Raw genomic sequence first — 26,691 nt, 5'->3', positions numbered from 1 at the left:
GTGCATAATTCGATTTAAATAATGATTACACATTGAGTCCTTGTTGGATTGAGACCACAGGTTTTAGTGATTTTAGGAACCACATGCAAAAGCCTGTGTAGAGCTGCACCTTTTCCCCGAATGCTTCAGCAGTAAGAGCAACATTGCTTGAAACGACCTTTCTTAAGATTGTGGAAGTGAGTGAATGTACGAGGTTCTACGCTCCCCCTCTCCCCTCCCTGTCCTGCTTGTGAATAACCTGTTCGGCAGGTAGGCCCACTTACGGCCAGAACAGGATCTTACACAACACCTTAATTATCGAAATGTTAATCGTAGATAACTGTTGGAGGCCAAACGACCTGCAGTGTCTGAACACTAATATGGCCTAATTATAGTTCCTGACATTTAGTCCAGAAACCGATCCATCTTCTTCCTCATGTACATTTCCTTCCTTAAGGTCAAACGGGTATAAATAAAACATTAAGGAGGATTCTCGGGCCCGGAGCCAGGTGTTACCTGCCTTCGCGCAGGCTGCATGCTGGGGCACAGCCAAGCGGCGCGAGGACGTCGAGGAAACGATCAATTAACCTCACACAAACACGCCTTTCTTCTCGACCCTAGTGGAGGTCAGCGCTCACGTCAGCCTGCGGAACCAAAATGCCTTATCGGAGTCCGTCCAATCCCATTTTTGCTAAACTAAAGATTGACAGATTAGCTGAGAAAGCTGAGAAAGCACAGTAAACCTGTCTAGTCCCTGTAGAGAAGTACTGCCAATAGAATAGGACTCATTGGCACCATGCTGCCTAATACCAGACGTGGCCTAGAGGATGTATAAAGCCCCCCCTCCCAGTATTGAATAAAGGTTGTTGCACCATCCAGTACTTTTGGGATGAGTTTAGGAGTTGGGCATAATGAGGTGGGGTGGTGATCATCATCCAACATCCTGACCTCACTAACGCTCTTGACGCTGAATGCAATCAAATTCTCACAGCAATGCTCCTCTAAAATCTAGCAGATAGCCTTGGACAGCCCTGGACAGTAGAGACAGTCACTGCAACAGAAGCAGCATCTGCTCTGTTTAACACCTTTAATTTCCGAAGAAGCATGCACATATGAGCAGGTGTCCAAATACTTTCGTCCATACGGTGTATCCGCACAGTAGAGCAGTGCACCATCACTCCAGAGTCTGCTTCATGTTCCTCAAGATCTTTTACAGTCTCTCTTGGATCGTGTCTTGGTCTACCAGACCTCAAATTGACCTCCACGGGTGGAGGACTCAGAGTGTATCTGGTGCCAGATACCATAGACACCTTCGGAGGTCTTCTGGAGTCCATGCCTCTGTAGGTCAGGGCTGTTCTGGTGGGACGAGGGGGACCTGCTCAGGATTAGATTGGTGCATCGGCCTTTAGACTCTAAACATGTCTCGGTTCATGTCTCGGCTAAACGGTTCTAGGCGGAATAGGTGGATATATGCAAATGCCTTAGGTTTTTGTGACATCCCAAACCAACACATTTAAAACTGGCTTAGATTTTGTATATGTAAATGAGCTCTGTTTTCATTGGCTGCCCTGTTTTCTGTCGTTCCAACAGCAGCCTGAGCTGAAACATTTCTTGCAATGAGTGGGCGGGGCTAAACTGATCTACACTGGATAAATTGACAGGTCTAAAAACATGGCTATTTTGAAAGCTTGTTTCCAAACATGTAAATGAGATATGTTGTCATTGGCTGCCTTGCACTGCATTGCATTGCCCCATTCTAAAAGTAGTCTGGCTTGAAACACTCCTTATAATGAGTAGTGTGGGCGGGGCTAAACTGCTGCAGGCTGAATAAATAGATAGGGGTAAATGCTTCGTCTTTTTCTGACGTCACAAAACTGATTACTTAAAAACAGGCTGATTGATCTCGTATAAGATAAAAGAGATAAAACCGGTGTCGATATGATTGACAGCAGAGGCAGTTTTATTTATCACGTGCATGATTCATCATTTTTTCAGGTGCTCTCTCTCTCTCTCTCTCTCTCGTGTTAATATTAATAGGAATACTGCAGGAATGTATAGACAATGTGAAGCGTTTGAGGAACATCAAAGGCAGAACCTGGCAAGAGTTCCAGATCAAAGGGAAGCCCGGGAGCAGAAGCTTGGCCGTGGCCCAGCAGCCTCTAATGAGCAAAATTAACATGTATTAATTCTGACCTTGCATCAAGCAGACAGATGTCTCGTACTGGGCTAAAAAAACAGACCCATAACAAAGCTATAGTCTGGATCATCACGTTACTGGGTGAGGGTTCGTATCCAGCACATCTGTCACTGGGATGTACGGTTCAGTCAAATGATCTCTAATGAAGGGTCGAACCCGCACATCCTCTCCATCATCACCATCATCAACCTGTTTATGTTACTGTGCCTTTAAGGGTTGCTATATGTAAATGAGCTCAGTTCTCATTAGCTGCCCTGTTTTGTGCCCAATTCTAAAAGTAACACTCCTTATAATGAATAGAGTGGGCGGGGCTAAACCGCTGCAGGCTGAATAAATGGATAGGGGTAAATGCTTTGTTTTTGTGATGTCACAAAAACAGTGAATTCAAAATAGGCTGTTTTTACAGCTCAATTCTGTAAATGTAAATGAGCTCTGTTCTTATTGGCTGCCCTGTTTTGTGCCCCATTCTAAAAGCAGTCTGGCTTCAAATATGCATCACAATGAGTGGGCGGGGCTAAACCGTTCTAGGCGGAATAGGTGGATATATGCAAATGCCTTGGTTTTTGTGACATCACAAAGCAACGCATTTAAAACAGGCTTAGATTTTGTATATGTAAATGAGCTCTGTTTTCATTGGCTGCCCTGTATTGTGCCTCGTTCCAACAGCAGCTTGAGCTGAAACATTTCTTGCAAGGAGTGGGCGGGGCTGAAGGAGTAAAAACAGGGAGGTCAAAATGGGCTAGTTTGAAAGCTTTGTTTCCTTACATGTAAATGAGATATGTTGTCATTGGCTGCCTTGCATTGTGCCCCATTCCAAAAGTAGTCCGGCTTAAACCGCTCCTTATAATGAGTAGAGTGGGCGGGGCTAAACTGCTGCAGGCTGAATAAATGGATAGGGGTAAATGCTTCGTTTTTTTGTGTCAGTTTTTGTATATGTAAATGACCTCTGTTCCTATTGGCTGCCCTGTATTGTTGCCCATTCTGAATGCAGTCTGAGCTGTAACACTCCTTTCAGCAAGTGGGCGGGGCTAAACTGTTGTAGGCTAAAAAAAAGGTGGATGTATGTAAGTGCTTTGGTTTGATCACAAAAACAATGAATTTGAAATTAACTGTGCTATTTAGCTATTAGTTCCATATATGTAAATGAGCTCTGTTCCCATTGGCTGCCCTGTATTTTGCCCTTATTTTAAAAGCAGGCTCAGTACAATGAGTGGAGTGGGACGTGTATGTCATTTGTTTGACACTGAAGCAAACAGAACGAGTCAGACTAGAACGTGTCGACACAGACAGTACATAGACTAGACTCAGAGTAATTTATTATTTAATTATGTAATTAATTTTGGAATTACATGTAATTAATGTGCAACAAAAGAAATGAGGATTACTTTCGAGTCAACAGGAAGTCAAAACAGGCCTCTCTAGTTTAAGCCTTATACCCAGACGAGGAGCTCCAGGTCTAGACAAGCTAAGATGCTACTGAAGATCACCGCACCCTGTGGTTAAGCTCAAACGGTCCAACCCTGACATATTTTGTCCTGCGGATGTTTTTCCTCCGATTGTCACTGGATCTTTTGAATTACGAGGCTGGTGTGGGTGTCCGCAAACATTTGGACATATAGTGATCATAGCATAGCATAGTGATGTAAAGTACAGCCTGTAAAAGAGGAAAACAGCGTGTTTCATTCTGAGGCCTAATAACAGGGTGGTAAATCGGCTTCGTCTGAGCTTTTTCCATCCCAACCAAAGTCACACACTGACTGTTTCTACTTCAAATAATCTGAAATATTTTCAGCTCATTGCTGGGGGGGCTTTATACCCCCCACTCTAGCCCTTACCTGGCATTAGGCAGCATGGTGCCAACAGCTCCATGTTTATTTAGCTGCTCCAGGGAGAGTCCTATTCTATTGGTGGCAGTACTTCTCTACAAGGACTAGACACGCTGTGTGCATTTGCACTTCTGTGTCAACAATGAATGCAACTTTAAGTAACTTAATGCATTCATTTAAAGGGGTGTCCGCAAACATTTGGACATATAGTGATCATAGCATAGCATAGTGATGTAAAGTACAGCCTGTAAAAGAGGAAAACAGCGTGTTTCATTCGGGGGCCTAATAACAGGGTGGTAAATCGGCTTCGTCTGAGCTTTTTCCATCCCAACCAAGGTCACACACTGACTGTTTCTACTTCAAATAATCTAAAATACCCAGTAAATGCACCCTATTAAAACTGGTCCCTCGCCCTCACCCGTCTGTGGCTTTTTAACCCGTCGCAAGTTGCAGGAAAAGTTTGTGAAAACGCAGGCGATCGTTTCCTAAGTGGAACGTAATACAGGTGTCACACATCTCAGCGCTGCTGAGGGCCAAAAGCTGCCTGAAAAACGGGTAATAAAGCCTGAAGAAGAGTGAAATGGTGAAATGTGAGCGCGGGCTAATGAAGCCGAGTGCGAAAGCAGGACTTAGCCTACAGCAAGCAGCACAGAGGCTAACTAGCGACTCTCTCAAAGAAAAATGCCGGGGAAAAAAAAAACAAGGGGGTAGAAAACAGGCCGGGGGAAAATAATCACAGCTAGGCCTCTCTCCAGCCAGCCTCTTCAACACACCGAGCATATTAAAGTCACTCAGCCACACGTTCGTTCCCCTGCTCGCTGTGCGGTTGCGTGTGTGTGTGTGTGTTGTGGTGTATGGAGAATAGGCCAGTGTTTCTGCACCCTAGCCTTTCTCAAGCCCGTCTCTGACAACTCATTAGCTTTAATTTGGGTGATGGATCTGGATGTGGAGCTCAGGGCACTCGCAGACACCAGCGAAGCCCCAGAGAGAGCGGCCCGGCCTGGGATGATGCAAGGCATATTCCTGCCCTTCCTAATGACTGCCGAGCAAAATAAAACACAAGCCCTGTGTGTGTGTGTGTGTGTGCATGTGTGTATCTGTGTGACTGACAGGTTTGTACCTCACCCCAGGGCAGAGAGGGAAATGAGCACTCACTGTGTGTCAGCCTGTCTGTCTGGTCCCACACACACACACACACACACACACACATACAAACGCTCCCAAATCATATGGATAGCATGACTGAAAAAGCAGCCCAATTATCGATAGCAAGGAAATGCCCACATGAATGATTTGGGAAGCTCCACACAATGCAAAACAAAAAGTGCTTGCTGATGATGATGATGATGGACAGACAACGTCCGCAAACGTGGCTGGATTAGAAACCGTGGGCCGAGGTGAGCCTGGATTTCGTTACCGTCGCTGTTGCATCACATACTGGCTGTAAAGTCTATAGCTAGATGTCCAGAGTTCGTCTTTAGTCGCTGTGCCGCTCTTTACGAGTCGTTACGCAATTTATTACATGGTTACGAAAATAATTTAGACCTTCTGTGGCGGCCAATGACTGTTGGGAGCATGGGCAGTGCGACGTCTCAGGTCTAGCACCTCTGCTCGCTGGTTGCAGTATGACGTGTTGCTCCGCCCAGGGGAGTCCCAATTATAAGACCCAATTTACTGAGGCACGTGTCCCCAGTAAAACTGTGCAATCCTGGATTGCTACTGGTTACTGCAGGGACTACATTACCCACAATGCCCTAGCTTCTTTCCAAAAGCTTGAGGAGCTAACGCCTTTAGTCCGAGCCAGTTTACTTGGGTCAATTGCAGTAATAGACATTCGTAAACGACGGTCAGCCGCGCAACAGAGAAGTTAGCGATAGCTCATAGCTATGTGTTTTGGTTAAGGCCTCTTCTAACCGTATAACTCACCGACAAAACCGATTAGGCCACTGAAGCCAAGTCTTTAATTAAACTAGCAAAGGCATCAGTTATGCTATGCTAGCTCATCCCATCTAGTCCCTGTAGAGTACAGTAAAGTACTGCCAATAGAATAGGACTCTCTGGAGCAGATAAGCAGTTGTTATATGTTGTGCCTGTTTGCAAAAGCTATATTTATCCAAAATAAAAACCTTATTTTTTTGTACAAATTGTGTGATGTATGTGTCTTACCACCCCGTCACACTGCCTTGTTTTGTCTATAAATTGTGTTCTGTTGCTTTAAATGACACCACAAGGAGGAAGTGCCACCATTTGTGCCTTTGGAGCAGCCAGAAATTCTGATGTTCTTTGACATTGTTTAAGTCTTTTTTTGTTTTTGTTTAAGCCAACCACCCCGTCACACAAAACACTTTATTACACTGCGATAAGCTGTGTGTCGGGGGATCTTGACCACAGAAAGAACTGCTGCGAAATGAAATGTACCACCCTGTCACATTGGCTCCCGTGTCTGATTAAAACTTTATGGTATTATAAGGATTTTATTTATTTATTTATTTTAACGGTTTGTTGAATTTTTACTAGCACTAGCAGTGCTAGCGCTGATGGCAAAGCATCAAGGCTCGGGATTCGAACCCGCGACCCCGGCTAATAAGGATTTCATGCCTGAGGTGGTAAAATATGTTTATCGGAGGACGATTCCAACGCCCGGTATTGTTCACACAGCTAAACACACAGGGTCTGTGTCCAGTGTAAGTCTGTGTCCAGTTTGGGCACATTCTGTGCTAATCCAGCTTTGAAGCCTAAAACACACATCTGCCGACGCCTGAAGAGACCTGAAAGAGGTGTAAGCCCTCACAGGACAAAAGACAGGCCAGTGTGGGTCACTAAGATCAGCGCTCCTCTTTCGATGCTGGGGGTGGGAGGAGGGGGAGGAGGGAATGGATGGGGGGAGGGGGGCGGGTATTGGGACCATCCTTGGCACTTCTCCCCATCTCAAAAGTCCCTTAAAAACGAAGGACCGCACCTTGTGCGTTTTTCATTAATTGAAAAGCCTAATGAGGTCCCCCGAGCTCCATCCTATTACCACGCAGTTAATTACAGGGGTAGCAGTGAGCCAAAGCCACAAATAAAGATGCAGTAAAAGAGAGAGCGAGAGTGTGAGAGAGAGAGAGAGAGAGAGAGAGAGAGAGAGAGAAAGAGAGAGAGAGAGGGAGAGAGAGGCAGGCAGAGACTGACCTGCTTTTTTTTTTGCTGTTGTTTTGGGACTTCGCATTCCAGGAAGGAACAGATGTCTATTATTTTTTTTATTTGTGTTTATTTTTGGCAGTAAATTTTGTTGCTCTGGCACAGCTGTTTATTTTCCAGTGTGGTTTGCCCAAATCCAGACTATTAAAGATTTAGATCGCCTCAAATATCAAGATATTCATAAAATGTAGGCTGTTTTTTAAAGCAGTTTAAAAAAAACAGTTGAAATAAAAGCACAGTGTGAACAGACAGTCCGGACCTGCACTGTTTACTACCAGCTAATTATCAGCGACACGCAAAAACCTTCTAGGCCTCAATTTGTGCTATTTTTACTCTTTGACATAATGTGAGTCTGGAAGTTGTTCTGTACGTTGTGTCCAAATTTCATGATTTATGTGACTTACCACCCCGTCACACTAACTGGTTTTGCTTATAAACAACATTCTGACATTCTTTATTTGTTTATTTGTTGCTTTTTCATGTTAGTCAGGGTCAATCAAGCTCGACCCAACCACCCCGTCACACAAAACATGCAAGGAAAACTCCTTTATTAAGATTTTACACTATTAGCATGTGTGCTAAGTCAGGATCGTAACCATATGAAGAACTGCTGCTATTTTATAGTGATTTAAAATAATATTTACCACCCCATCACGTTGTGTTGTGAATATGGCTCCTATGTCTGATTAATAATGATAATAATACAATGTTTTTATTTATTGTTGAATTTTTCGTTTCACTGCCAATGAACCCGGCTTTTCGTAGCTCCCCGTAACACGAGCAACTTTGTTAACACTCTCAAAAATGCCTGGACAATCATGCTCTGGACAGACGTTATTTCACATTATCGTCACATTATTTTAAATCCTTTCTCTCAGCAATAGGAGAGTTTCTACAGTAGGAGCTCCAGATCTCATCAGAACAGATAAAGCAGGTCAACATGAATCCAGTAAAAAGGAGGAACAAGAGCTTCTCATTCTGAAGAAAGAAAGTAGTGAGATCTTGTCGGTGAGCTAGTCTGAAGAACAGAGCTCGGTTCCTCCAGGTTTCTCCTGGACGCCCCCCAGTCCAGCCAGCACAGCGTGGAGGATGTGTTCAACTCCATCATCATCATCATCATCAGCAGCAGCAGCTCACCTGATTTACCATCATTAAGCCCTGATTTACCACCAAACCAGGTGTTGATCTGAGGAGAACTCTAAATAATACTGGACTCCATGAGAGAGGAGAACTTTGGAGATGTTCTAATGATGAACACAGTGATGGAGAACCACCACTCCTTTCTGTAGAAGTGTTAATATTAGTGTTTATTCTAATATCAGTGTTTTACTGCCCAGATAAGCAGCTGTTCCCTCTGATTTTAGAGTCCTAGAACTTTAGCACAGTACTGTACCTAATACACAGAGGAAGATATTCCCCTATTCTATAGTTACTATCATGGATATGAACCTGAACTTTTACCAGCGTGTATACGGTGTTAAAAATGCTAAATTTGGGTGTTTCTCAACCCTGGTCCTGGAGCCACCATGCCCTGCACGTTAGTGGTTTCTTCGCAACTCTGAAAGGACATGATAATGAACTGATTGGTTGAACCGGGTGCGTTGGGTGAAGGCAACCAATAAATGTGCCAGACAGGACGCCTCCAGGACCAGGGTTAAGACACACTGCTCCAGAGGACATCAACATTAAATATTTATAATATATAAAAAAATGTAACATGTTACTTACTCTTTATGTTGACATTATTTTTAATGATTTCTATATTTAGATATTTATTATTATTATACATTATTTATTTTCATCATTTCCACACTGCACTGCCAAATACCTCAAGCTTTCAAATCCACAGTGTCCCCCTCTCATTATATAAAAGCAGATATGAGAAGATGATGATGGAGCTGGGCAGTATGATGATAATTATCAATATTGTGATTAATGACAACACCGTTGATTTTTTAATCGTTGATACCCTCAGTACTCCCAGACCCCTGACCATCTACATGTTTGATTTCAGAGGATCCTCATTAGTCAGGGTTAATTAGATGCAGAGCAGTGCACTGATCTTGGTTTTGAAAACGGGCCACCAATGGGACAACCAAAGTCCTTATAGGCAAGTCTGTTTACTCTGTGGCTCTCTTTGCAAAGCTGCCGGGCAGTTACTTCCAGTCATACGAGACCAGGCTTCTATGAACGGGGAGAGCAGAAAACACTGGAAACTGAAGATCAGATTAGAGCTTCAAACCCATTCTTTAAATCATTGACCAAATCTGACAGAAACCTCATGCATGCAATTTTTCAGCTTGTTCTGGCTACTAGATCTCCACACTAAAGGGGAGGGGGGGAGGGGGGGTCCTCTGCTCGTGGCTCATTATGGGTGGGACTTTACCCGTAAACAGACGCCGCATTGAGCGCTAAAACTCCCGTTCATAGTCTCCTCATTTATGACATCTCTTTTCTAACTCATCAGCTGTCAGCAAAAATAAGTACTACGATATATTGTGTAGTGTGTGAAATATCGTATAAATCGCCCACCCCTACATGATGACCCCCAGCACTGTGCTCCATATCCATTAGCAGTGTAGAAGATGCAGATGAAAAGAACCAGGACAGGCATCTATATTCTAGAAACAATTTACAAGTTTTATTTATCAAGTTCACACACTTCAAAACTGGAGGGGTAGTTGCAAAGGATTCTAATAAATTGCTTGTACTATGAATTAAAATTCAAAAACTACCATTAATTACATGTAAGCTTTAAGAATTCTTTTTTTGTTCCTTCTTATCTTATTAAAGAAGTTTTCAATACATGTTTACTTTATACAAGTAGTTTGCTGGATAACTGTATCAAATAAGAAACCAGTTCCAAAGTAGACTTTACAAAAAAATACACTGTTTCATAGAGAGACACAGAAAAAGCGGGTGGTCAAATATTGACCAATAATATTCATTTCCTTTTCACTTATCAAAAAAGTTAACCTGACATCTATTTGAAAAAGGTAAAAAGCAATGTACAGCACGTTTAAAAGGGCAGCGGGGAAGCGAGGGAGGATTTTTTCCGCTTCCCGCCGGTTCAGTCGGCCGATTTGGTTACCAAGGAGAGAGGCTGCGACTGGAACAGGGCGTGATGGGAGTGTAGGGCGGCCTGGTGGAACGGGGAGGGCGGGGACAGGAGGGAGTGGTGCAGGGAGGTGAAGGGGATTGGCCGAGAGAGAAGGGGCGGGGTCGAATGGCTGCCCGAGGAGCCAGTGGGAAGAGAGATGCTGGGGTGAGAGGAGGAAGAGGAGGATGCTGAAGAAGACGAAGAGGAGGAAGAGGAGGAGATGGAGGAGGATGAGGAGGATGAGGATGCTGCGGAGGGTTTGGAGATCAGAGAGAAGTGAGGGTGATGGCGATCGGGTTTGGTGGTGAGGGACAGCGGCTGGGCCTGCTCGGAGTGTGTCGGCGCCGGGGCGGCGGGAGAGGCCAGCGCGGCGGAGGGCGTGGCCGGGGAGTCCAGCATGCTGCCGTGAGACGAGGCAGGGCTGTCGATCATCTTCTCCTGAGGGAGGTACTGCACACAAGGCTTCTTGTTCCGTGCAGAGAAATCTGGAGCAAAGCAGAGAAAAAGAACAGATTTAATACAGAAAACAAAACGTTAATAAAAACGTCAAAACATAGAGAAGATGTCAGAAGTGTGCTTCTTTAGTTTTCCTGCAAGGATAATTTATATCACGGTTTCTATGTTAGCAACAGTATAAAACCAGTATGGTGGCAAATTCAAATATATACTCTGCTAATCAGAATTACATAGTTGATCTTCTAAGCTCATATCGACTTTCTAAAATGTAACTACTACATTTACCTTTATTTGCATGTTTCTATTTGAATGTATTTATAATGTATAACCTAATACAATGTATATATATATTTTTTTAAACAGGACAAATAAGTAATATCACATGAAATATTATTTATAAAAAAATCTGAAAATAATAAGGAATTGTGCCCCAACATTTTATATTCCAGTTTGTGTCATGTGTAGGACACGCTACATCATTTGACCAGAGGTGCCCTTGCATGAGACTGCTAACAAGATTTAAACCAGATGCAATAAATACTAATGAATTATTACACACAATTTGTCCAAATGTTTGTGGACACCCCTTCTAATGAATGCATTCAGCTACTTTAAGTTGCACCCATTGCTGACACAGATGTGCAAATGCACACATCCTAACCTCATTAATGCCTTTGTTGCTAAATGCAATCAAATTCACACAGCAATGCTTTTTAAAAAAATCTAGTAGAAAGCCTTCTTCCCTGGACAGTAGAGACAGTTACTCCAGCAGAAGCAGGACAGCTTTTTGAACAGCTTTGAAGAGCAAGTGTCCCAATACTTTTGTCCATATAGTTTTTGTGTGTGTGTGTGTGTGTGTGTGTGTGTGTGTGTGTGTGTGTGTGTGTATGTGTGTGTGTGTATTATATATATATATATATATATATATATATATAGAGGCACCTACATTAGCACAAAACTATAGAAGCAACACTCAGCCACTCTTTAAACTCATGTAAACTCTTGAACACATTTCTCTGACAATGGAAAACTTGGACAGGTAACAGACAGAGATGAGGAAAGCTCTGTGAGAATAACCTGTGATTCAGCTACAGCCTGTAAAGTCAAGCTCATACCAACCACCTCCATATAATAAGACAAACAGCGACACTTAATGAAGATGACCAGTCAGTCATGATGTTCAAGTACTACTCATGGTCAAAATACATATGGACACCTAGAACTGCAATCATGACCAGGGAGACGGACCAGGGCGAGAGAGAGAGAGACGTTGCAGTCCCAGGCTGACAGGACAGCATGACGATGGAGGAAGCTGATGGAGGTGGAGTGGGTGTGATTCGACCGTACCTGCCTGTGCTAGCACTGCACTTCATAGGCTGCATGTCAAGGGAGTGTGGGGAGGGGAGAGTAGGTTAGTATGGGACACAGCCATGCAGAGTGAGCTTTCATTAGTGCTGAGAGGAGGCAAATTCAGGTCCAGAACAAGAGCTTCATGTCCACCAAAGCTTAGAAGACCAGAAAGAGTTGAACTGTATGGAAGCCATCTTTGGATGACCGCTAATTTGACAAATCTAACCCATCTGTGAAATGGTCCTACAGACTAGATAAGGGGTATTCAGGGCATGCACCTTTTAGCCTACTTCTAGATTAGCTTCTAGGAATGGAAGTTAATGTGAACAGATTTTATTCCAATCATTTTGGACCATTCATCATGAAATTGGGACACAATGTAAAGAACAATGGTCAGATTCACATTATGTAAAAACAAAATAAAGTTTTTGTTTGACAGCAACAATATGAAGGCATCTTTTTGATTCTGAGAAAACATTATTGAGGTGGTCTAATGGATAGCTTGCATAAACACACTTAAGGAAAAGCTACTTTCTGTGTGTGTGTTTGTCTCAGTAAAGGAAACCAACTAGTCTCCAGAAAGAATGAGTGAAACGGCTCCCTCACCCTCTGCTGTTGAGTCTGCTTTATTATCTCTCTTCCTCTTCTTCCGCTTGCCCTAGAGAGAGAAAAAGAGAGAGAGTGAGGGTGAGAAAAAACAATGAGCGAACATGAAAAATATCACTGACCAAAACATTAATGAGAGGCAATATTGCATAATTTTTAACTGCACAGTATGTGCACACACGTGTGTGTGTGTGTATAGAAGTGTGAGTGTGTGAAGTGTGTGTAAGTGTATCTCCCGGATTGTTGCACTTACATAGTTATCTCGTGCGGACCAGCCGGGGTAGAGCTGTGAGTGCAGCTGCCGCTCTTTCCTGGCCAGCTCGTAGTATTTGGCCTGCTCCTCTCGAGACAGAGAGTGCCACTGCAAACACACACACAAATCAGTCAGGCCAAAGTTACACACACCAACTTGTACACACTCGCTGCCTCCCTTGCTTGCTCACTCACTCACTAATACACTCACCCTCCTGCCCAGGATCTGGTTGATGGCGGCGCTCTCTTTAAGCGTGCACTCGGCCACCACTTTAGCCCTCATCTCCTTCATGTAGAGCATGAAGGCGTTCAGGGGCTTCTTAATGTGAGGCTTCTTCTCCTCCTCCTTCTTAGCCGGCCCGGGAGACTTCCTGCACCAAAACAAAACACATGACAGATGTGTCACTCCGTGTCTGTGTGTGGGGACGGTAGACACAACAAAATGATAAAACCGGGGAAAACTCAAAGATGTGTCATAAAGGTGTTCGAAATGACATAGCAGACAGAAAGAATAAATAACCGAGAGAAAAAGAGAGACGCTCACAGAAAAGAAAAAAGGACAAATGAACAAAAGAAAGACTGAAAAAAAAGCAAAAAAGCAGCCAAAATAAACAATAAAAATAAAGGACACAAAAGCAGACCAATATTTTTTTCCCAAAAAAGAAAAAGAAAAAAAAAACAAGACTGACCAAAAGAACAAAGAAAAATAAAACTAAGGATCAAAAGAAGGGAAAAGACCAAAAGAAAAGACAAAGAAAGGAAAAGGTCAGTCAAACGGCAGAGAGAGATAGAGCACGAGAGAAAACCCACGTGTGTGCTGCAGGGCTCAGGTCTCCATTGGGCTCCTGTTTGATGGCAGGTGAGACAATGGCAGGGTGAGGAATTCCTGTCTGATGAAGACTGTGAGGATGATGAGGCACCATGTGAGGAGAAAAACGACTGGACACCAGACTGCAGAGAGAGCAAGCGAGCAGAGAGAGAAACATTAAGATAATGTTTTAGGACATACATAATCACACACACACACACACACACACACATCTAAAAGCAATCATGTCCTAAACACACACAAACTTTCACTTTCTCTAACCCTAGTCTCCGTTCGTTTTGACACACAGGCTTTTTGTCTGAGACTCTTAATGACCCGTCTAGACTCAAAAACACACACTTACAGCACATGCGCGCACACACACACCTTCTCATTCATATTTCACATGTAGCCCAAATAAAGACACTCTCAAAGGCACCATTATGAGCCCTGCTACAGGCAAAGAGCAGAGTGTGCAGTTACCGTGGAAACCAAGGAGAACACGACACCTGAGACCACTCTTTCCACACACACACACACACACACACACACACACCTTTCCAAAAAAACCACGGAAACCACTTCCTACAGTGGCCTGAATGGGACACCTTTCAGATAGCAGCACTGTGTGGGTTCACAGTGGAGCACAATGGAGCATTATCATCCTCCAGCAGCGGAAAGAATGAGACTGTGTCACTCACTCGCTCTCCTTCCCCTCTACCCTATGCTTTCCCATCCATCTTCACCCCTCCCTCTCTCCTTTCAAACCTTGCTCCTTCCCCCTCTTCTCTCTTTCTTTGGTAAAAACTCTTCCTCAGACGCCCACACTACTCGCCGCAGTCTAGAGCCGTCAGTTCTGATTATATAATCAATTGAGAGATCTACAGATTACTCCATTAACCCCGTACACCCGAAGGGCCTACAAGTTTAATACCACTTTAATTCAGTTCATTAGTCCTAATGCACAAACTGTTCGGAATTATTTGGTAGCCGTTTAGTTTTAGCACATAGCGTGGAGTCCCACAGGGTTCAGTTTTAGGGCTGATGAAACTGACGCCAATTCTGGCAATAAAGCAGTTATGAGATTGAAGAACTGGAGTGGAGGGTTTAAGCTCAGCATGCTTGGAGAACACTAGCCGCCAGTTCTACATCAGCTAGCAGAGGTCATTTTGCTACCATACTAGAGCTAAGAGGCTAACATACACTATAATAGGGGTTTGTAGGATCAAGCTGTGCCAAAACCTCTCTCAATGGTAGACGGATGAGGTGACATATAACAAAATGATTGGTTAATCATAATTTTGCTCCACCCACTGATTATATGGGGATGCAGTAAAAGGTTGTGAGGTGTTTATTGGGACTTCCCGATCACATGCAATGCTACCAGCTTCCTTGGAGTTGCTGCATCTTTTCACACTTCCACTAAAGCACCAGCGCTCAACAAGCTTCGATTAGTGGACCAATTGCCAACTCTGCATGGGACATTATATCACAAATATATTTATGTTAAATATTTAACAATTAAAAAAAAAAATCTAGCCAGCCTTGCTATAATAAATATAAGAGCTTATACAGCAGATAGCGGAGCCTCGTGGTGTACCAGTTTTAGACAGAAGGCTAGTTAAAAGCCTTGGGTACACCTCTAGCCAACAAACACATACACACACACACACCTCATAACACACACTGTCGGCCCGTGTGTGAAAAGGGGTCATGCAGTTCAGAGCAGTCTGAAAGAAGCAGGCTGGATTTGGGACCAAGCCGCAAGCGCTTCAGTGTTTAACTACTCACACACTGTGCCTAATACAGCACCAGCAGTTTAAAGAAAATGTTGTGTAGAGGATGGAAAGCATCAAAGACTCCTCTTATAAATTTAGGAACTTGGCAGAACACTTTTAAAAACTCCTTTAAAAAAAAAAAAAACACAAACAGTTTATATGAGTTTAAAGGAGGCTGCAATGGCGCTATTGAACTCGCTATGAATATTTCATATCACAAGCATTCATGCACGTGTACACGCAAGTGTTCGAGTGCAAATCTCTCTCATTTAATCCAGCAGAGAATGAGAGATCAGGTGGGAGCTGTCAGGTTCGGAGATCAAATCAGCAGCCTTTCATCTGTGGGTGGTGTGTTTTGTGTGCGTGTGTGGTAAGGATGGAGGTAAATGTGTTGAATTCTGAAGGCAAAATCAGCACAGAGTCTCAGAGAACTACACTTTTGCCCCCCTATAAACAGGAGAATCTGTAAAGGATAACTGACTGATGCACACAAACACACTACACACACACCTGGACATGGATGCGTTCATAGCAAGCGCTGGGTAAGGGTGTCGAAAACCTCCAGGGGGGATGGAGTACATGGGCTGCCCTTGCCTAAAAGCGAAAGAACAAGACAGAGAAAGAGAACCAGAATTATAATACAGAACTTGATATATATATATAGGAGAACATGTACTGCACTGTGCAAACATTTTAGAAGAAGCTCCTTACCTGGTCAGTAAGTGTTTAATTTATCCGTAAAACATTAATATTAGAATACATTCTACAGTAAACACTTACTAGTTATTGCTGAGAGAAATAATTACTGCAACAGTCAGTCCACTATTTATTCATTAAATATAAATACTCCTGATTTTGGATGAAACATTAAACAAGCAGGTGTCCCAATAAATTTGTCCATACAGTGTATGAAGCACTAAATGACGAATAAATCTGTCATTAAATTAATGCATTAATAAATGTATGATTAGACTTTTGGGGAGGGTGTGGATGTGTGTTGTACTCACTGTGGGACAAGCCAGCCCAGTGGATGAGGGATCTGTCCTACGGCCCCCGGAGAGAGGGGGTAATAAGGTGAGAGCTCGGATGGATGGGGGGTCCGTGGAATACCTGCATCAGACAACCATCAGACAACAGCCATCAGACAACAGCCAGAAAGAATGATTACAGATACAAAACTTGTGTGCATGCATGGAGGCATGTGTGTGTGCGCTCGTGTGTTACCTGTCTTTGGGTCCAGAATCTCTGGGGAGAGGTGTGCAGGCGGTGTAGTCGGGGAGAAGTGATCATTACTGTAGGTGATGAGGGGGGTCAGAGGGTGCATGTGAGCATGCTGCACAACCGGCACCTTATTAGACTGAGAAAGAGGGAGAAAAAAAGGGGGGGAAGAGAGTGAGTGAAAGACATTTAGATTATGATGCACATAAATAACTACACAATGCATTACTTTCTCAACAGATAATGACCTGTCATAGCTCTTCTATTTATAGTTATGTAATTTAGTAATACATGGAGGATGTTTTTGGGTGGATGTGCATGTCTAACACACAGCATACACAAATCATACACCAACCTGTGTGCGTATAAGCAGCAGTCTCAGTTATACAGCACTACAGCCTGTGTGAGAGCGATACAAAACCCCATGATGCAATCTGGCTTAACCCCACAGAACACTGAGAGTATAAGTGAGTGCCAAACAAGCTCACGCCCATCACTACACACACACACAAATTTGTTTTACTACATGTTGTGAGGACTGCCATTGATTATTTTTGTATTTTTGAAGCCAAATATAGCTTCACCTACACATCAACCTAAGCTCAAATCGAACCCTAATGCTAACCTTAACCCCAACCTAAACCTCAACATTATCCACCTAGCCCTGACCCAAACATTAAACGCAACCTTCCTTAATCATAGCTTCGTAATTAGATTAATTAATCGTAATTAATCTAATCTTAAATCTTAATATCCAAAACATGAGCTTACTGTTCTTTCACCTACAACCCTAAAGTTGAACAGCATGCTTCCAAGTGAGGACCTGAACATCTTTTCATGTTGTCCCATCAAATGTGAGAACTAAGATGGTAGTACTCACAATGATAGTAGTACAAGAACACACACACACACACACACACACACACACACACACACACACACACACACACACACACACACACACACACACACAAGCACCTGAAACAAAGTACACCAACATGCTGGAGATTGCACAATACATAAGTAAGAAAGCTCGAACCTCCTACAGGAATTACTTGAACTTTCCAAAGCTTTACGTTCTGACTTCTAAGACCGAGTCACGCATCGTCTAAAGGAACACTAGGAGCAAACGTCTTAGACAGCTCAACAAGTTTGTTTTAAAATTTGGAGAAACCATTCATGCACATATTCAAAAGCCTGTTGCTGCTTTGTCAACAGGGGGCAGTCTAGCGTGGCTGCAGAGGGCCATGCAGCTTTGAGTGTTGTGCATGCCTTCAGGGCCAGCTAACAAAGTGTGAACAGTGTCCAGAGCAGCTCTGCCAAGCTGGTTGTGCTTCAGTGGGCCTATCTGATGTCTCCTTAACACATGAGGGACAGAACAGTGAAGTGTACTTAGGAAACCAAACCCAAAACCCTCCTCTAAAGAACTTTACAATATACACAATATGGACAAAAGTATTGGGACACCTGCTCATTCAGGTTTCTTCCACAATTAAGGGTATTTATAAACAAAAAAAAAAATGATATTTATTATATAATATATTGTATTATATAAATAAAAGACTTGGAATAATTTGTTGGAATAACTGCCTCTACTGTCCATGGCAGATTTCTAGTACATTTTGCAGCACTGCTGTGAGGATTTGTGGGATGTCACTAGAAAGTTGGATCATCACCACCCCTCCTCACCCCCAACTCATTCCAAAAGTACTGGATGGAGCTCCAACAATCACCTTGACACCTTGTGGACTGTGATTGACCAAGAGGCTCATATCACTCAGTACAAACCACAGTAACTGGTTTAAGGCCAATATTGTGATGGCGGTTATTAAGCGATACACATCGCACAGCTGTAATGTACTGTGGAAAGCGGCAGCGACTGGACTGCATGGCTTGCCGTGGGGTCTTCTTGTTGGGCCAGGCTGAACCTCAGGAAGCCCTGCAGCTTTCAGTGAAGCGTGGAGCAGGACAGAACAGGCAGTGATGAAGGAGGGGAGGGTTACTTTCAGCCACACGGCTCCGAATAGTCCACATCTGAAATGAATTACTAGGCAAATAGCCTCTGGGTACCAGACTCACCAAGCAAACTCTCAGTTTAGAGAGAGAGTGAGAGAGTAAGCGGAGTGTGTGTGTGTGTGTGTGTGTGTGTGTGTGGTGGGCTGCTCTCTGTGTGCATGTGTGTGTGCTTTGTATTCATTTGCTAGGTGGGAGGTTCTCGGTCCTTTCACAAACTCCAGAGGGGGAAAAAAAGAGGCAAGAAAGGGAAGAGAAAGGGAGAACGCACTGCATGCTGGGATTGCACAGCTTTGTTTGTCGGCCATGCAGGAAGTAGATGTCAGAGTGGCCTGACCATGACATCAGCATTCGGAATGAGCACAAACGGACATGGACACACACACACACACAAAAAACACACTGATTAATCTGGCTGGTGACATGTCTGTGGTTGCGGAGCAGACCTATGGAGAGGACAAGTAAAGAAAAACGATAAAGCGGGAAAAAACAGACTTCTGGGGGGGTGGAGGTGGGGGGTCTTAAAGACACCCACACAAAACGCAGTCAGGAGACCTGGCTGTTAATTGCTGCAAAAATAACTACAATTGTACAGTCTCTTTTTTGATCACTTAGCGGCCCCTCCAAGAGTTTGCAATCAACACACACAAATCTAACCAATCCTGGTTGTTCTCTACTGGGGCTCGCTATTTTTGTCCAATCACTGCACTGAACATATTAGTCTGTGAAGCACTTTCACCTTTAAACACTAGGAATGCCAGCTATTGGCCAAAAAAAGATACAAAAGCATAGAATATATGGATATGGGAAAGTATTCGGACACCTAATTACAAAAACAACAACAACAACAACAACAACAAATTGTTTAACCTGCCTTTATTGCAGTAACTGTCTACTGTCCAGGGAGGAAGGCTTTTCTGCTAGATTCTGCAGAAGCACTGCTTTGTGGAGGTTATTGCATTCAGCGACAAGAGCGTTAGTGAGGTCGGGATGTTGGATGATCACCACTTCACCTCATCCCAAAGAAATTGGATGGAGCACCAACCATAATTCCAGAGTTCCTCCACTGCTCCACAGCTCAATGACTCCCTCTAGCCCACGCCTGGCACTGGGCATGGTGCCACTAGATTTATGTTATACTATCTGCTCCAGACAGTCTTATTCCATTGTCAGTACTTCTCTACAGTCTAGACAAGCTGTCTGTGAGCATTTGCACATCTGTGTTAGCAATGGGTGCAACTCGAAGTAGCAGAATGCATGCAGTCGAGGTTTCGGTCATTGGGGTATGAACAGTAGCTCCCAACTGATGACAGAAACAGCTCAAGCTCAAACAAACAAACAATACTCATCAATGCTCTAGTCCTCTAAAGGCACTACAGCAAAAGCCACAAGCAAGAAACCAGTTGATATAACATGGACTGACTCCAGCCCAGTCCATGAAACATGCAACCAGCTCACATCCGGAGTGCTGCAACAAACAAATTACTGTGAAAGCTCATCATTACAATCAGCTTAAATAATTAGCAACATGTGATTATGTAATAAAGCAACAGGCCTAGCAGACATCCGTCAGAAAGGTCTTTCAGAGACATCAGAATTACCGGGGAGAAACAAGAGAGAATCTCACAACCCAAAACCCTCAGTCCTTTGTTCCCATGTCAAAGACAATATAGATCAATAATAATAGCATTAAGGAGCCCTGTGCAGTCAGCAGTGGGTCATGTGTACGGCATTCAAACTCCATCGCTAACAAAGCCTCACGCCATCTTAACCTCTGCCAGGAAACAAAGGCAACGGCCATGACCTCGGTCTACTATCTCCATTATCCTGAGACGAACACGCTCACACACGGATACAGAGAAGCTTAAGTTGACCCATGGACAAAGGCATCCTAATTCGATAAAGAGAAAATATTCCCACACGCACACACTGCATCCACTATGTCTACACACTGGAACAGCAGCAAAGCTTAAACAGTTAAGGGTGTGCAATCAGCAATCACAGACACTGAAAGACCCATCTGCAAGGCTGGTCTGCGAGCAAGTTTCAACAAACAAAAATCAGCAAAACAGCTGTGTTCTGAAGACTATGGAAAACTTACAAAAAAAAATAAAGTTATTTAAGAAGGAAAAATCAAAACTTTGGTAAATATAAACAGCAAAAGAGGTCGACTTCCAATCTAAATCTGATCAGTTGTTTGAAAATGACTAAACAAATCTGTAATACTAAAAAAAAAAAAAAAAAAAAAAAAAAAAAAAAAAAAAAAAGCACACTGGGACAACTTATCCTGATGACAAAGTTGAACACTGTAGATGCTAGGCTAATGCTGCTAACAATAATATATTTATTATACGCTTCAATACCTTATGCTATTAAATGCTGGGTAAGTTTTACAGCAGCTCTTGGAATGCGACATCAAGGGTACTACATTTCCCATAATGCATCATTAAGGCCTTTAATGTAAAAACGCTATCAAACAGGCCACAGACAGAAGAACATGGCAAGGAGACAGAAGCAGAAAAGCAGATGGATATGCCAGCCAGATTCTCTCCCCCCTAGATTTCTTTAGTGTGTACACACACACACACACACACATATATACACACACACAGGGTACCCCTGAGCAGCAGAATACTAAGCAAACCTGTCTACTGAATTATTGAGCATCTCGGACTGAGCAGAAAAACTCATTAGCATACAGACCTTATGGGCTCAATCTGACAGACAGCCCAATCTCAATGCATCTGTGTGTGCGTGCACATGCAAGTGTGTGTGTGCGTGTGTGTGTTCATATACACCAGCACACAAATAAACTAATAACAGATTTAATCACTAGTTAAATCAGGCTTAATAACCACAAAATGCAGCTCAGTCTGTAGATGAAAAGGCCATTTCAATCATAATCATAGTCATCCTCACCTTCATCATGTTCAAACCGGTGCTTCAGCACCAATACAATCTGTCTACACCAACCGATCATAAATATTCAACATCCTTCCTAATGCAATCCATATCATTGGCTGAATAGGTAATGGGACTATTCTGAATGAGTAAGGCCCGTGTGCCCCTGTGGTCATGTCTCCAAGCGATTTCCACAGTTCTCTCCATGTGTGTATGCACATGAGTGTGTGTGCAGGCACACATGTCCACCTCTCATTAGAGCACAGCTTAAACAAAAGGCCTGGAGAAACAGCCAGCAGCTTCCTCAGATTTTCATTGTCCATCCCTGGTTCACTGACTGCAGTTCTGTTTGTAACCAAGTGATCTTTCCCTTTAGATCATGAATCTTCAGATGATTAAACAAACGTCTAGAAACAGTCTGACTGAGCTGAGAGGCAATTTTGGGGCGGGTATTTACAGGGGTGAAACTGATGACAGTCCCAAGTCCAGGGGTGGCGGAAAACATGGGTGTCAATCAGAGAGAAGCACCATGAAAACATCCACAACTAATTTGAACCAGTTTAACTGGCGCTCAGGTGCTGAACTCTGATGGCCTTTCTGTTGACACCATGGCTAAAGCAAATGGGAGAACCCCCCCACCCAGAGAGAGGGAGGAACAGACCTAAAGCCTTCGCATCAAAACCATCAACATACAGCTCTCATCTGCATGTACGTAGCAGGACTGCCTTTAAGTCGCCTGCATGCTCATGTTTTCTCCCACGCCTGTAATGCACGGACACACACTTCATAAAGTTAGATATGAATTAAAGACAATAAAAGCTCAGTAGCAGAACGGCAGCGCTGAACAAAGCCTGCAGTGTCTTCACAGACCATTGCATGAGCGCGGCCTGGAGGTCAACAGCAGGTCAGCAGTTGTTGTAATAAAATAAGGCAGAACCAGGTTTGAGAGAGCGAGAGTACGACTGAGCATAGAAAAGTTGCTGTGGAGAGTGAGAGACAAAAAGAGAGAGCACGCGAAAGAGAGAAAGAAAGAGAAAGAGCATGAGCGCAAAAGAAAGTTGCAAGAGTAAGACAGATGAGCGAGAGAGTGGGTGAGGCGCAAAAGAAAATTGCAGAGGGAGCGAGACAACGTGAGTGCGCAAAAGAAAGTTGCAATAATAGCGCAAGAGACTGAGAAAGCACCAGACAGACAGACTGAGAGCAAGAGAAAGTTATGGTGGGAAAGCAAAAAAAAAAAAAGTGATGAGAATGAGAGAGTGGTTTTTACAGACAGAAATCAACTTCCTAAGTATCTCTACTGACTCTTAATGAATACCAACACGTAAAGGCTTAAATATGATCATTACCCGATACATGACCCACACACACACTCACCCCACCAGGTCTGGAATGTAATCCTCCAATGCCATTTGCTGTCTCTCTTATTGACTGACTTTATCACAGCACAGCGTTCCCGATAAGCACCTGTCTGTTATCTCCCACTGCCCTCATCTCCAAACCAGTCCAACCACTCAGCGCCACACACACCCCACCTATAACCCTCATACACTCCACCTGTCTGGCCTGGTGGAGCGTTCAAGTGGAGAGTCAGAGCCCACCCCTTTAGCCTGCACGGTGCCACACTATCAGATTCATCAGGTTTCTAGTCAGACAGTCCTTCAGTCAGCAGTTCACTTAAACAAGAATCACTGGTTAGCTCATCAGTCAGCCGAAAAACAGAGAGGGCGAGAGCAAACGGGAGCTACCATGGTTTCTTTGGTACTATCTGGATAGATGTTATCAACTGTTTGTAGGTTTTGCATAGAAGCGATGAGAGGGGGTGGGCGATTAGGCAAAAAAATAAAATAAAATAAATCACAAGCTTGATCATATGATACTAATATATTTTTATAATTGGTGATATGCATCATTTATTGTCAACAACAAAATACACGAGTAGAGCCTATGTTCTATGTCTGGGCTTTTTTTTTAACACTAATTCTGCACTCTGTGACGATGCGTCCAACTGGTCAGTTTTCAGAACTGCATCCTAAAATCTACGGCTAAATTTAGGGATTAGAGAATGTGATGTCTTGTCTTTAGAAGATACAGCTTCATCCCCGTAGCCGTATCAATTAGTAGAAGCAATTAGTGGAATCTTAAAGAACGAGAGGATAAATCACTGGGGTCATTTAACACACAGATCAACATGTGTAAATATATATGCTTGCATGCTTACCAAGTGTCCTGGTGTGGGCGATCTGGAGTCTTTCAGGGCTGCAGAGCTTGGCACATCCAGCAGAGGCCATTTCATCTGCAGATACTGTTAGAAAGAGAAACAGAACAAAGAAGAGTTAACACACACATACAAAATCACACACAAATATATAACCAAGTCAAATAATTCTATGACCTGTAATTTATACTGAATTATTGACCATGCACAGCGTGTGTCAGGTGTAACTGCATTTTCTCCAACACAGGACATTCTTAACATAACAGGTGCAACAAGTGCCTTCCCTCTCCTGAAGGACCTCACAATGCCATATCACACAGGGACGTGTCTGTCTTGGTGTGTGTGTATATAGACACGCGTAAGTGTGTGCATGCGGGTATAAATGACTAAAATTAAATGAGAAAGTGACACATACTCAATGCAATGCGTGTGCAGATGCGATGGAATGCTCTGCCCACAAGCATACGGAGGGGAAAACTCGTAAATAATAAGCCTACGGTCAACAGAGAGCAGTTACAGACACCTGTGTGTGTGCGAGAGAGACTGCATTTGTGAGTGTGTGTGTGTGTCAGCACCAGTGAGCATGAGGAATGGAGAGAGAGTGGAGTGTGAAATCGGCGTTTGTCGGGGAATGTGTTCCTACAAGAGCCCAGCTGTGGGATCCCATCGAGGGAGAGAAAGACAGAGCGCGAGAGTTTGAGAGTGTGTGCGCACGAGTGTATGTTTGTGTGTGTGAGACAGCTGGGAGGACGTCCCACCGAGAGCGCTGGGAAAGCAGTACTGTGGTAAAAGCTCAGCCCAAAACGATGATGCCCTTGTGAATAGCGCTGGCCTTTTGACCTTCCCCTGTGGCACTGTTTAACCTGGGAGCATCTTTAACTTATCATCCTCATGATTATTGGAGATTCACCAAACCAACCTTTTGCTTATAACATCTAAACTTCCAAAATCACAACTTTCCAGAAGAATGAAAATCCTACTTGACTTTTAATGGAAGTCAAAGTAAACTAAAAAAAGTGGTTCCAGTCAATTTCTAGTGGTGTATAAAGTTGCACGGTCACAATCCTGTACCAAAAATGACCACCAAACATCTGACCCACTTAATAAATTCCGTATCAATGGTGAAACCATTTCAGCGCATCACTGATAATAACCATCGTCTTGCTCATCATCCATCTTCTCCATGAACATCACCGCCTTCTTTTGTGTGGCCTGGCCAGGTGTCCACATCTCCAGAACTTCTCTGACAAGCGCAATGATCGGCTAAAGCCCCCTGAGAGGAGGGGGTTCCCCCCCACCCCACCCCACTTCCTCTCTGGGCCGTGGTGGACGCGGCCTCTCCGGAGCTACGGCTCTGGGGCTCAGCTCGAACATCTGGTTTGCGGATCATTTTAACGGCCGGATACAGCAGATTTTCATGTGCGCGGACATTTTCTCCGCGCTGCTCCCCAGATTTAAAACTAATGAAAAGCTGTTGTGTGGGAGCCCCCCGTATATTTCAGCTCGGACCTGAAACTGGATTACCGCAGGCTGAGGGTGGGCAATATGGACATCACATCATATGGAATATCTTGAGACGATACACAAATGTCATACTTCGTTTTTTTAGTTCGCAAACAAGCAGAAAAGGACTAAGCGTGCCAGGGCTTTGAAACCCCCTAGTAGTTGGACTGTGTCGAGTAGTTGGACTGTGGAGAGTTCCCTGGTGTGATTGAGCGCCATCCGATAATTTAAGATGAGCTGAAGTGGCGTTGAGATCCAGAATGGATCATCTAACATCACTACCAGACATCAGTAATACTCTTGTGGCTGAATGCAATCAAATTCTCATAGCACGGTTCCAGAACCTAATGGAAAACCTTCCCTGAAGAGTCGTGACAGTGTGTTTATAATAGTCGGTATCTGGTATTCACAATTAGCCATATCATTAGCACCACCTTCTTGAGTAGCCCCAGCCCCTTGTGCCACCCCAACAGATGTGACCATTCGACACCTCTGAAGGCATCTTGTAAGTTGCCTTCACGGATGACCGGATCAATGGTTGTCCTTCCTTATAGCACTTTTGGTAGGTACTGACCACTGCTTATACAGATTTCACCCACTGACAGAAATAGGCCACTGTAGAGGTTCTGCACTTCACCTTTCAGTGGTAGTAATGTTATGGCTGATCAGCGTGCACACACACACACAGAGTTTGGGACACCTGCTTTTTTTATTACAGTATTAAAGGAGCATGTCCATCTGCTGCTGCAGTAACTGTCACGACTCTCCAGGGAAGGTTTTCCATTAGGTTCTGGAACCGTGCTATGAGAATTTGATTGCATTCAGCCACAAGAGTATTACTGATGTCTGGTAGTGATGTTAGATGATCCATTCTGGATCTCAACGCCACTTCAGCTCATCTTAAATTATCGGATGGCGCTCAATCACACCAGGGAACTCTCCACAGTCCAACTACTCGACACAGTCCAACTACTAGGGGGTTTCAAAGCCCTGTAGCCCACACTTGACTTCAGAGAGTGCCTATCTATTGACAATGCTTTTCTATGACTACACAAGCTGCCTGGGTACACAACTCAACATCTGTGTCAATGAAGTCAGTCCTGTCCAAAACAGACCTGTCCAAGCACCAAGCCTGGTCCAGAATTTCCAACTGTACACATCTAAACACAAAAGTACTTTGGAGAACTTTGTTTTTAATCTGATCATGTGATAAGGCTGCTAAACAATCCTTATTCATGAGAAACTGAGCTTCTGGCTCAGACCTGTTCCTCCAGTCTCAAATATAGACCATGTACTACCCTTCTTAGGA

At 43.7% G+C, this 26,691-nt stretch overlaps 1 protein-coding gene across 1 annotated transcript in view; it reads right to left on the bottom strand.

Moving 5' to 3' along the window:
• Positions 1–9,801: 9,801 nt before the first annotated feature.
• The window catches only part of tcf7l1b (transcription factor 7 like 1b), a 47,478-nt gene continuing 30,588 nt past the window's right edge, over positions 9,802–26,691 (bottom strand). The window contains exons 4-12 of the mRNA XM_072682461.1: positions 23,883–23,966; positions 16,757–16,889; positions 16,540–16,642; positions 16,043–16,126; positions 13,757–13,897; positions 13,158–13,317; positions 12,948–13,055; positions 12,695–12,746; positions 9,802–10,767 (exon numbers count right to left, since the gene is read on the bottom strand). Of these exons, the coding sequence (XP_072538562.1) occupies positions 10,253–10,767; positions 12,695–12,746; positions 12,948–13,055; positions 13,158–13,317; positions 13,757–13,897; positions 16,043–16,126; positions 16,540–16,642; positions 16,757–16,889; positions 23,883–23,966 (1,380 nt within the window). The 3' untranslated portion in view covers positions 9,802–10,252. The remainder of the gene's footprint in view (positions 10,768–12,694; positions 12,747–12,947; positions 13,056–13,157; positions 13,318–13,756; positions 13,898–16,042; positions 16,127–16,539; positions 16,643–16,756; positions 16,890–23,882; positions 23,967–26,691) is intronic.

This window comes from Salminus brasiliensis, chromosome 6 (genome assembly GCF_030463535.1).
Source record: "Salminus brasiliensis chromosome 6, fSalBra1.hap2, whole genome shotgun sequence".
Classification (NCBI taxonomy): domain Eukaryota; kingdom Metazoa; phylum Chordata; class Actinopteri; order Characiformes; family Bryconidae; genus Salminus; species Salminus brasiliensis.
The sequence above is the reverse complement of the archived record's forward strand: the minus strand, read 5'-3'. Positions and strand labels throughout refer to the sequence as shown.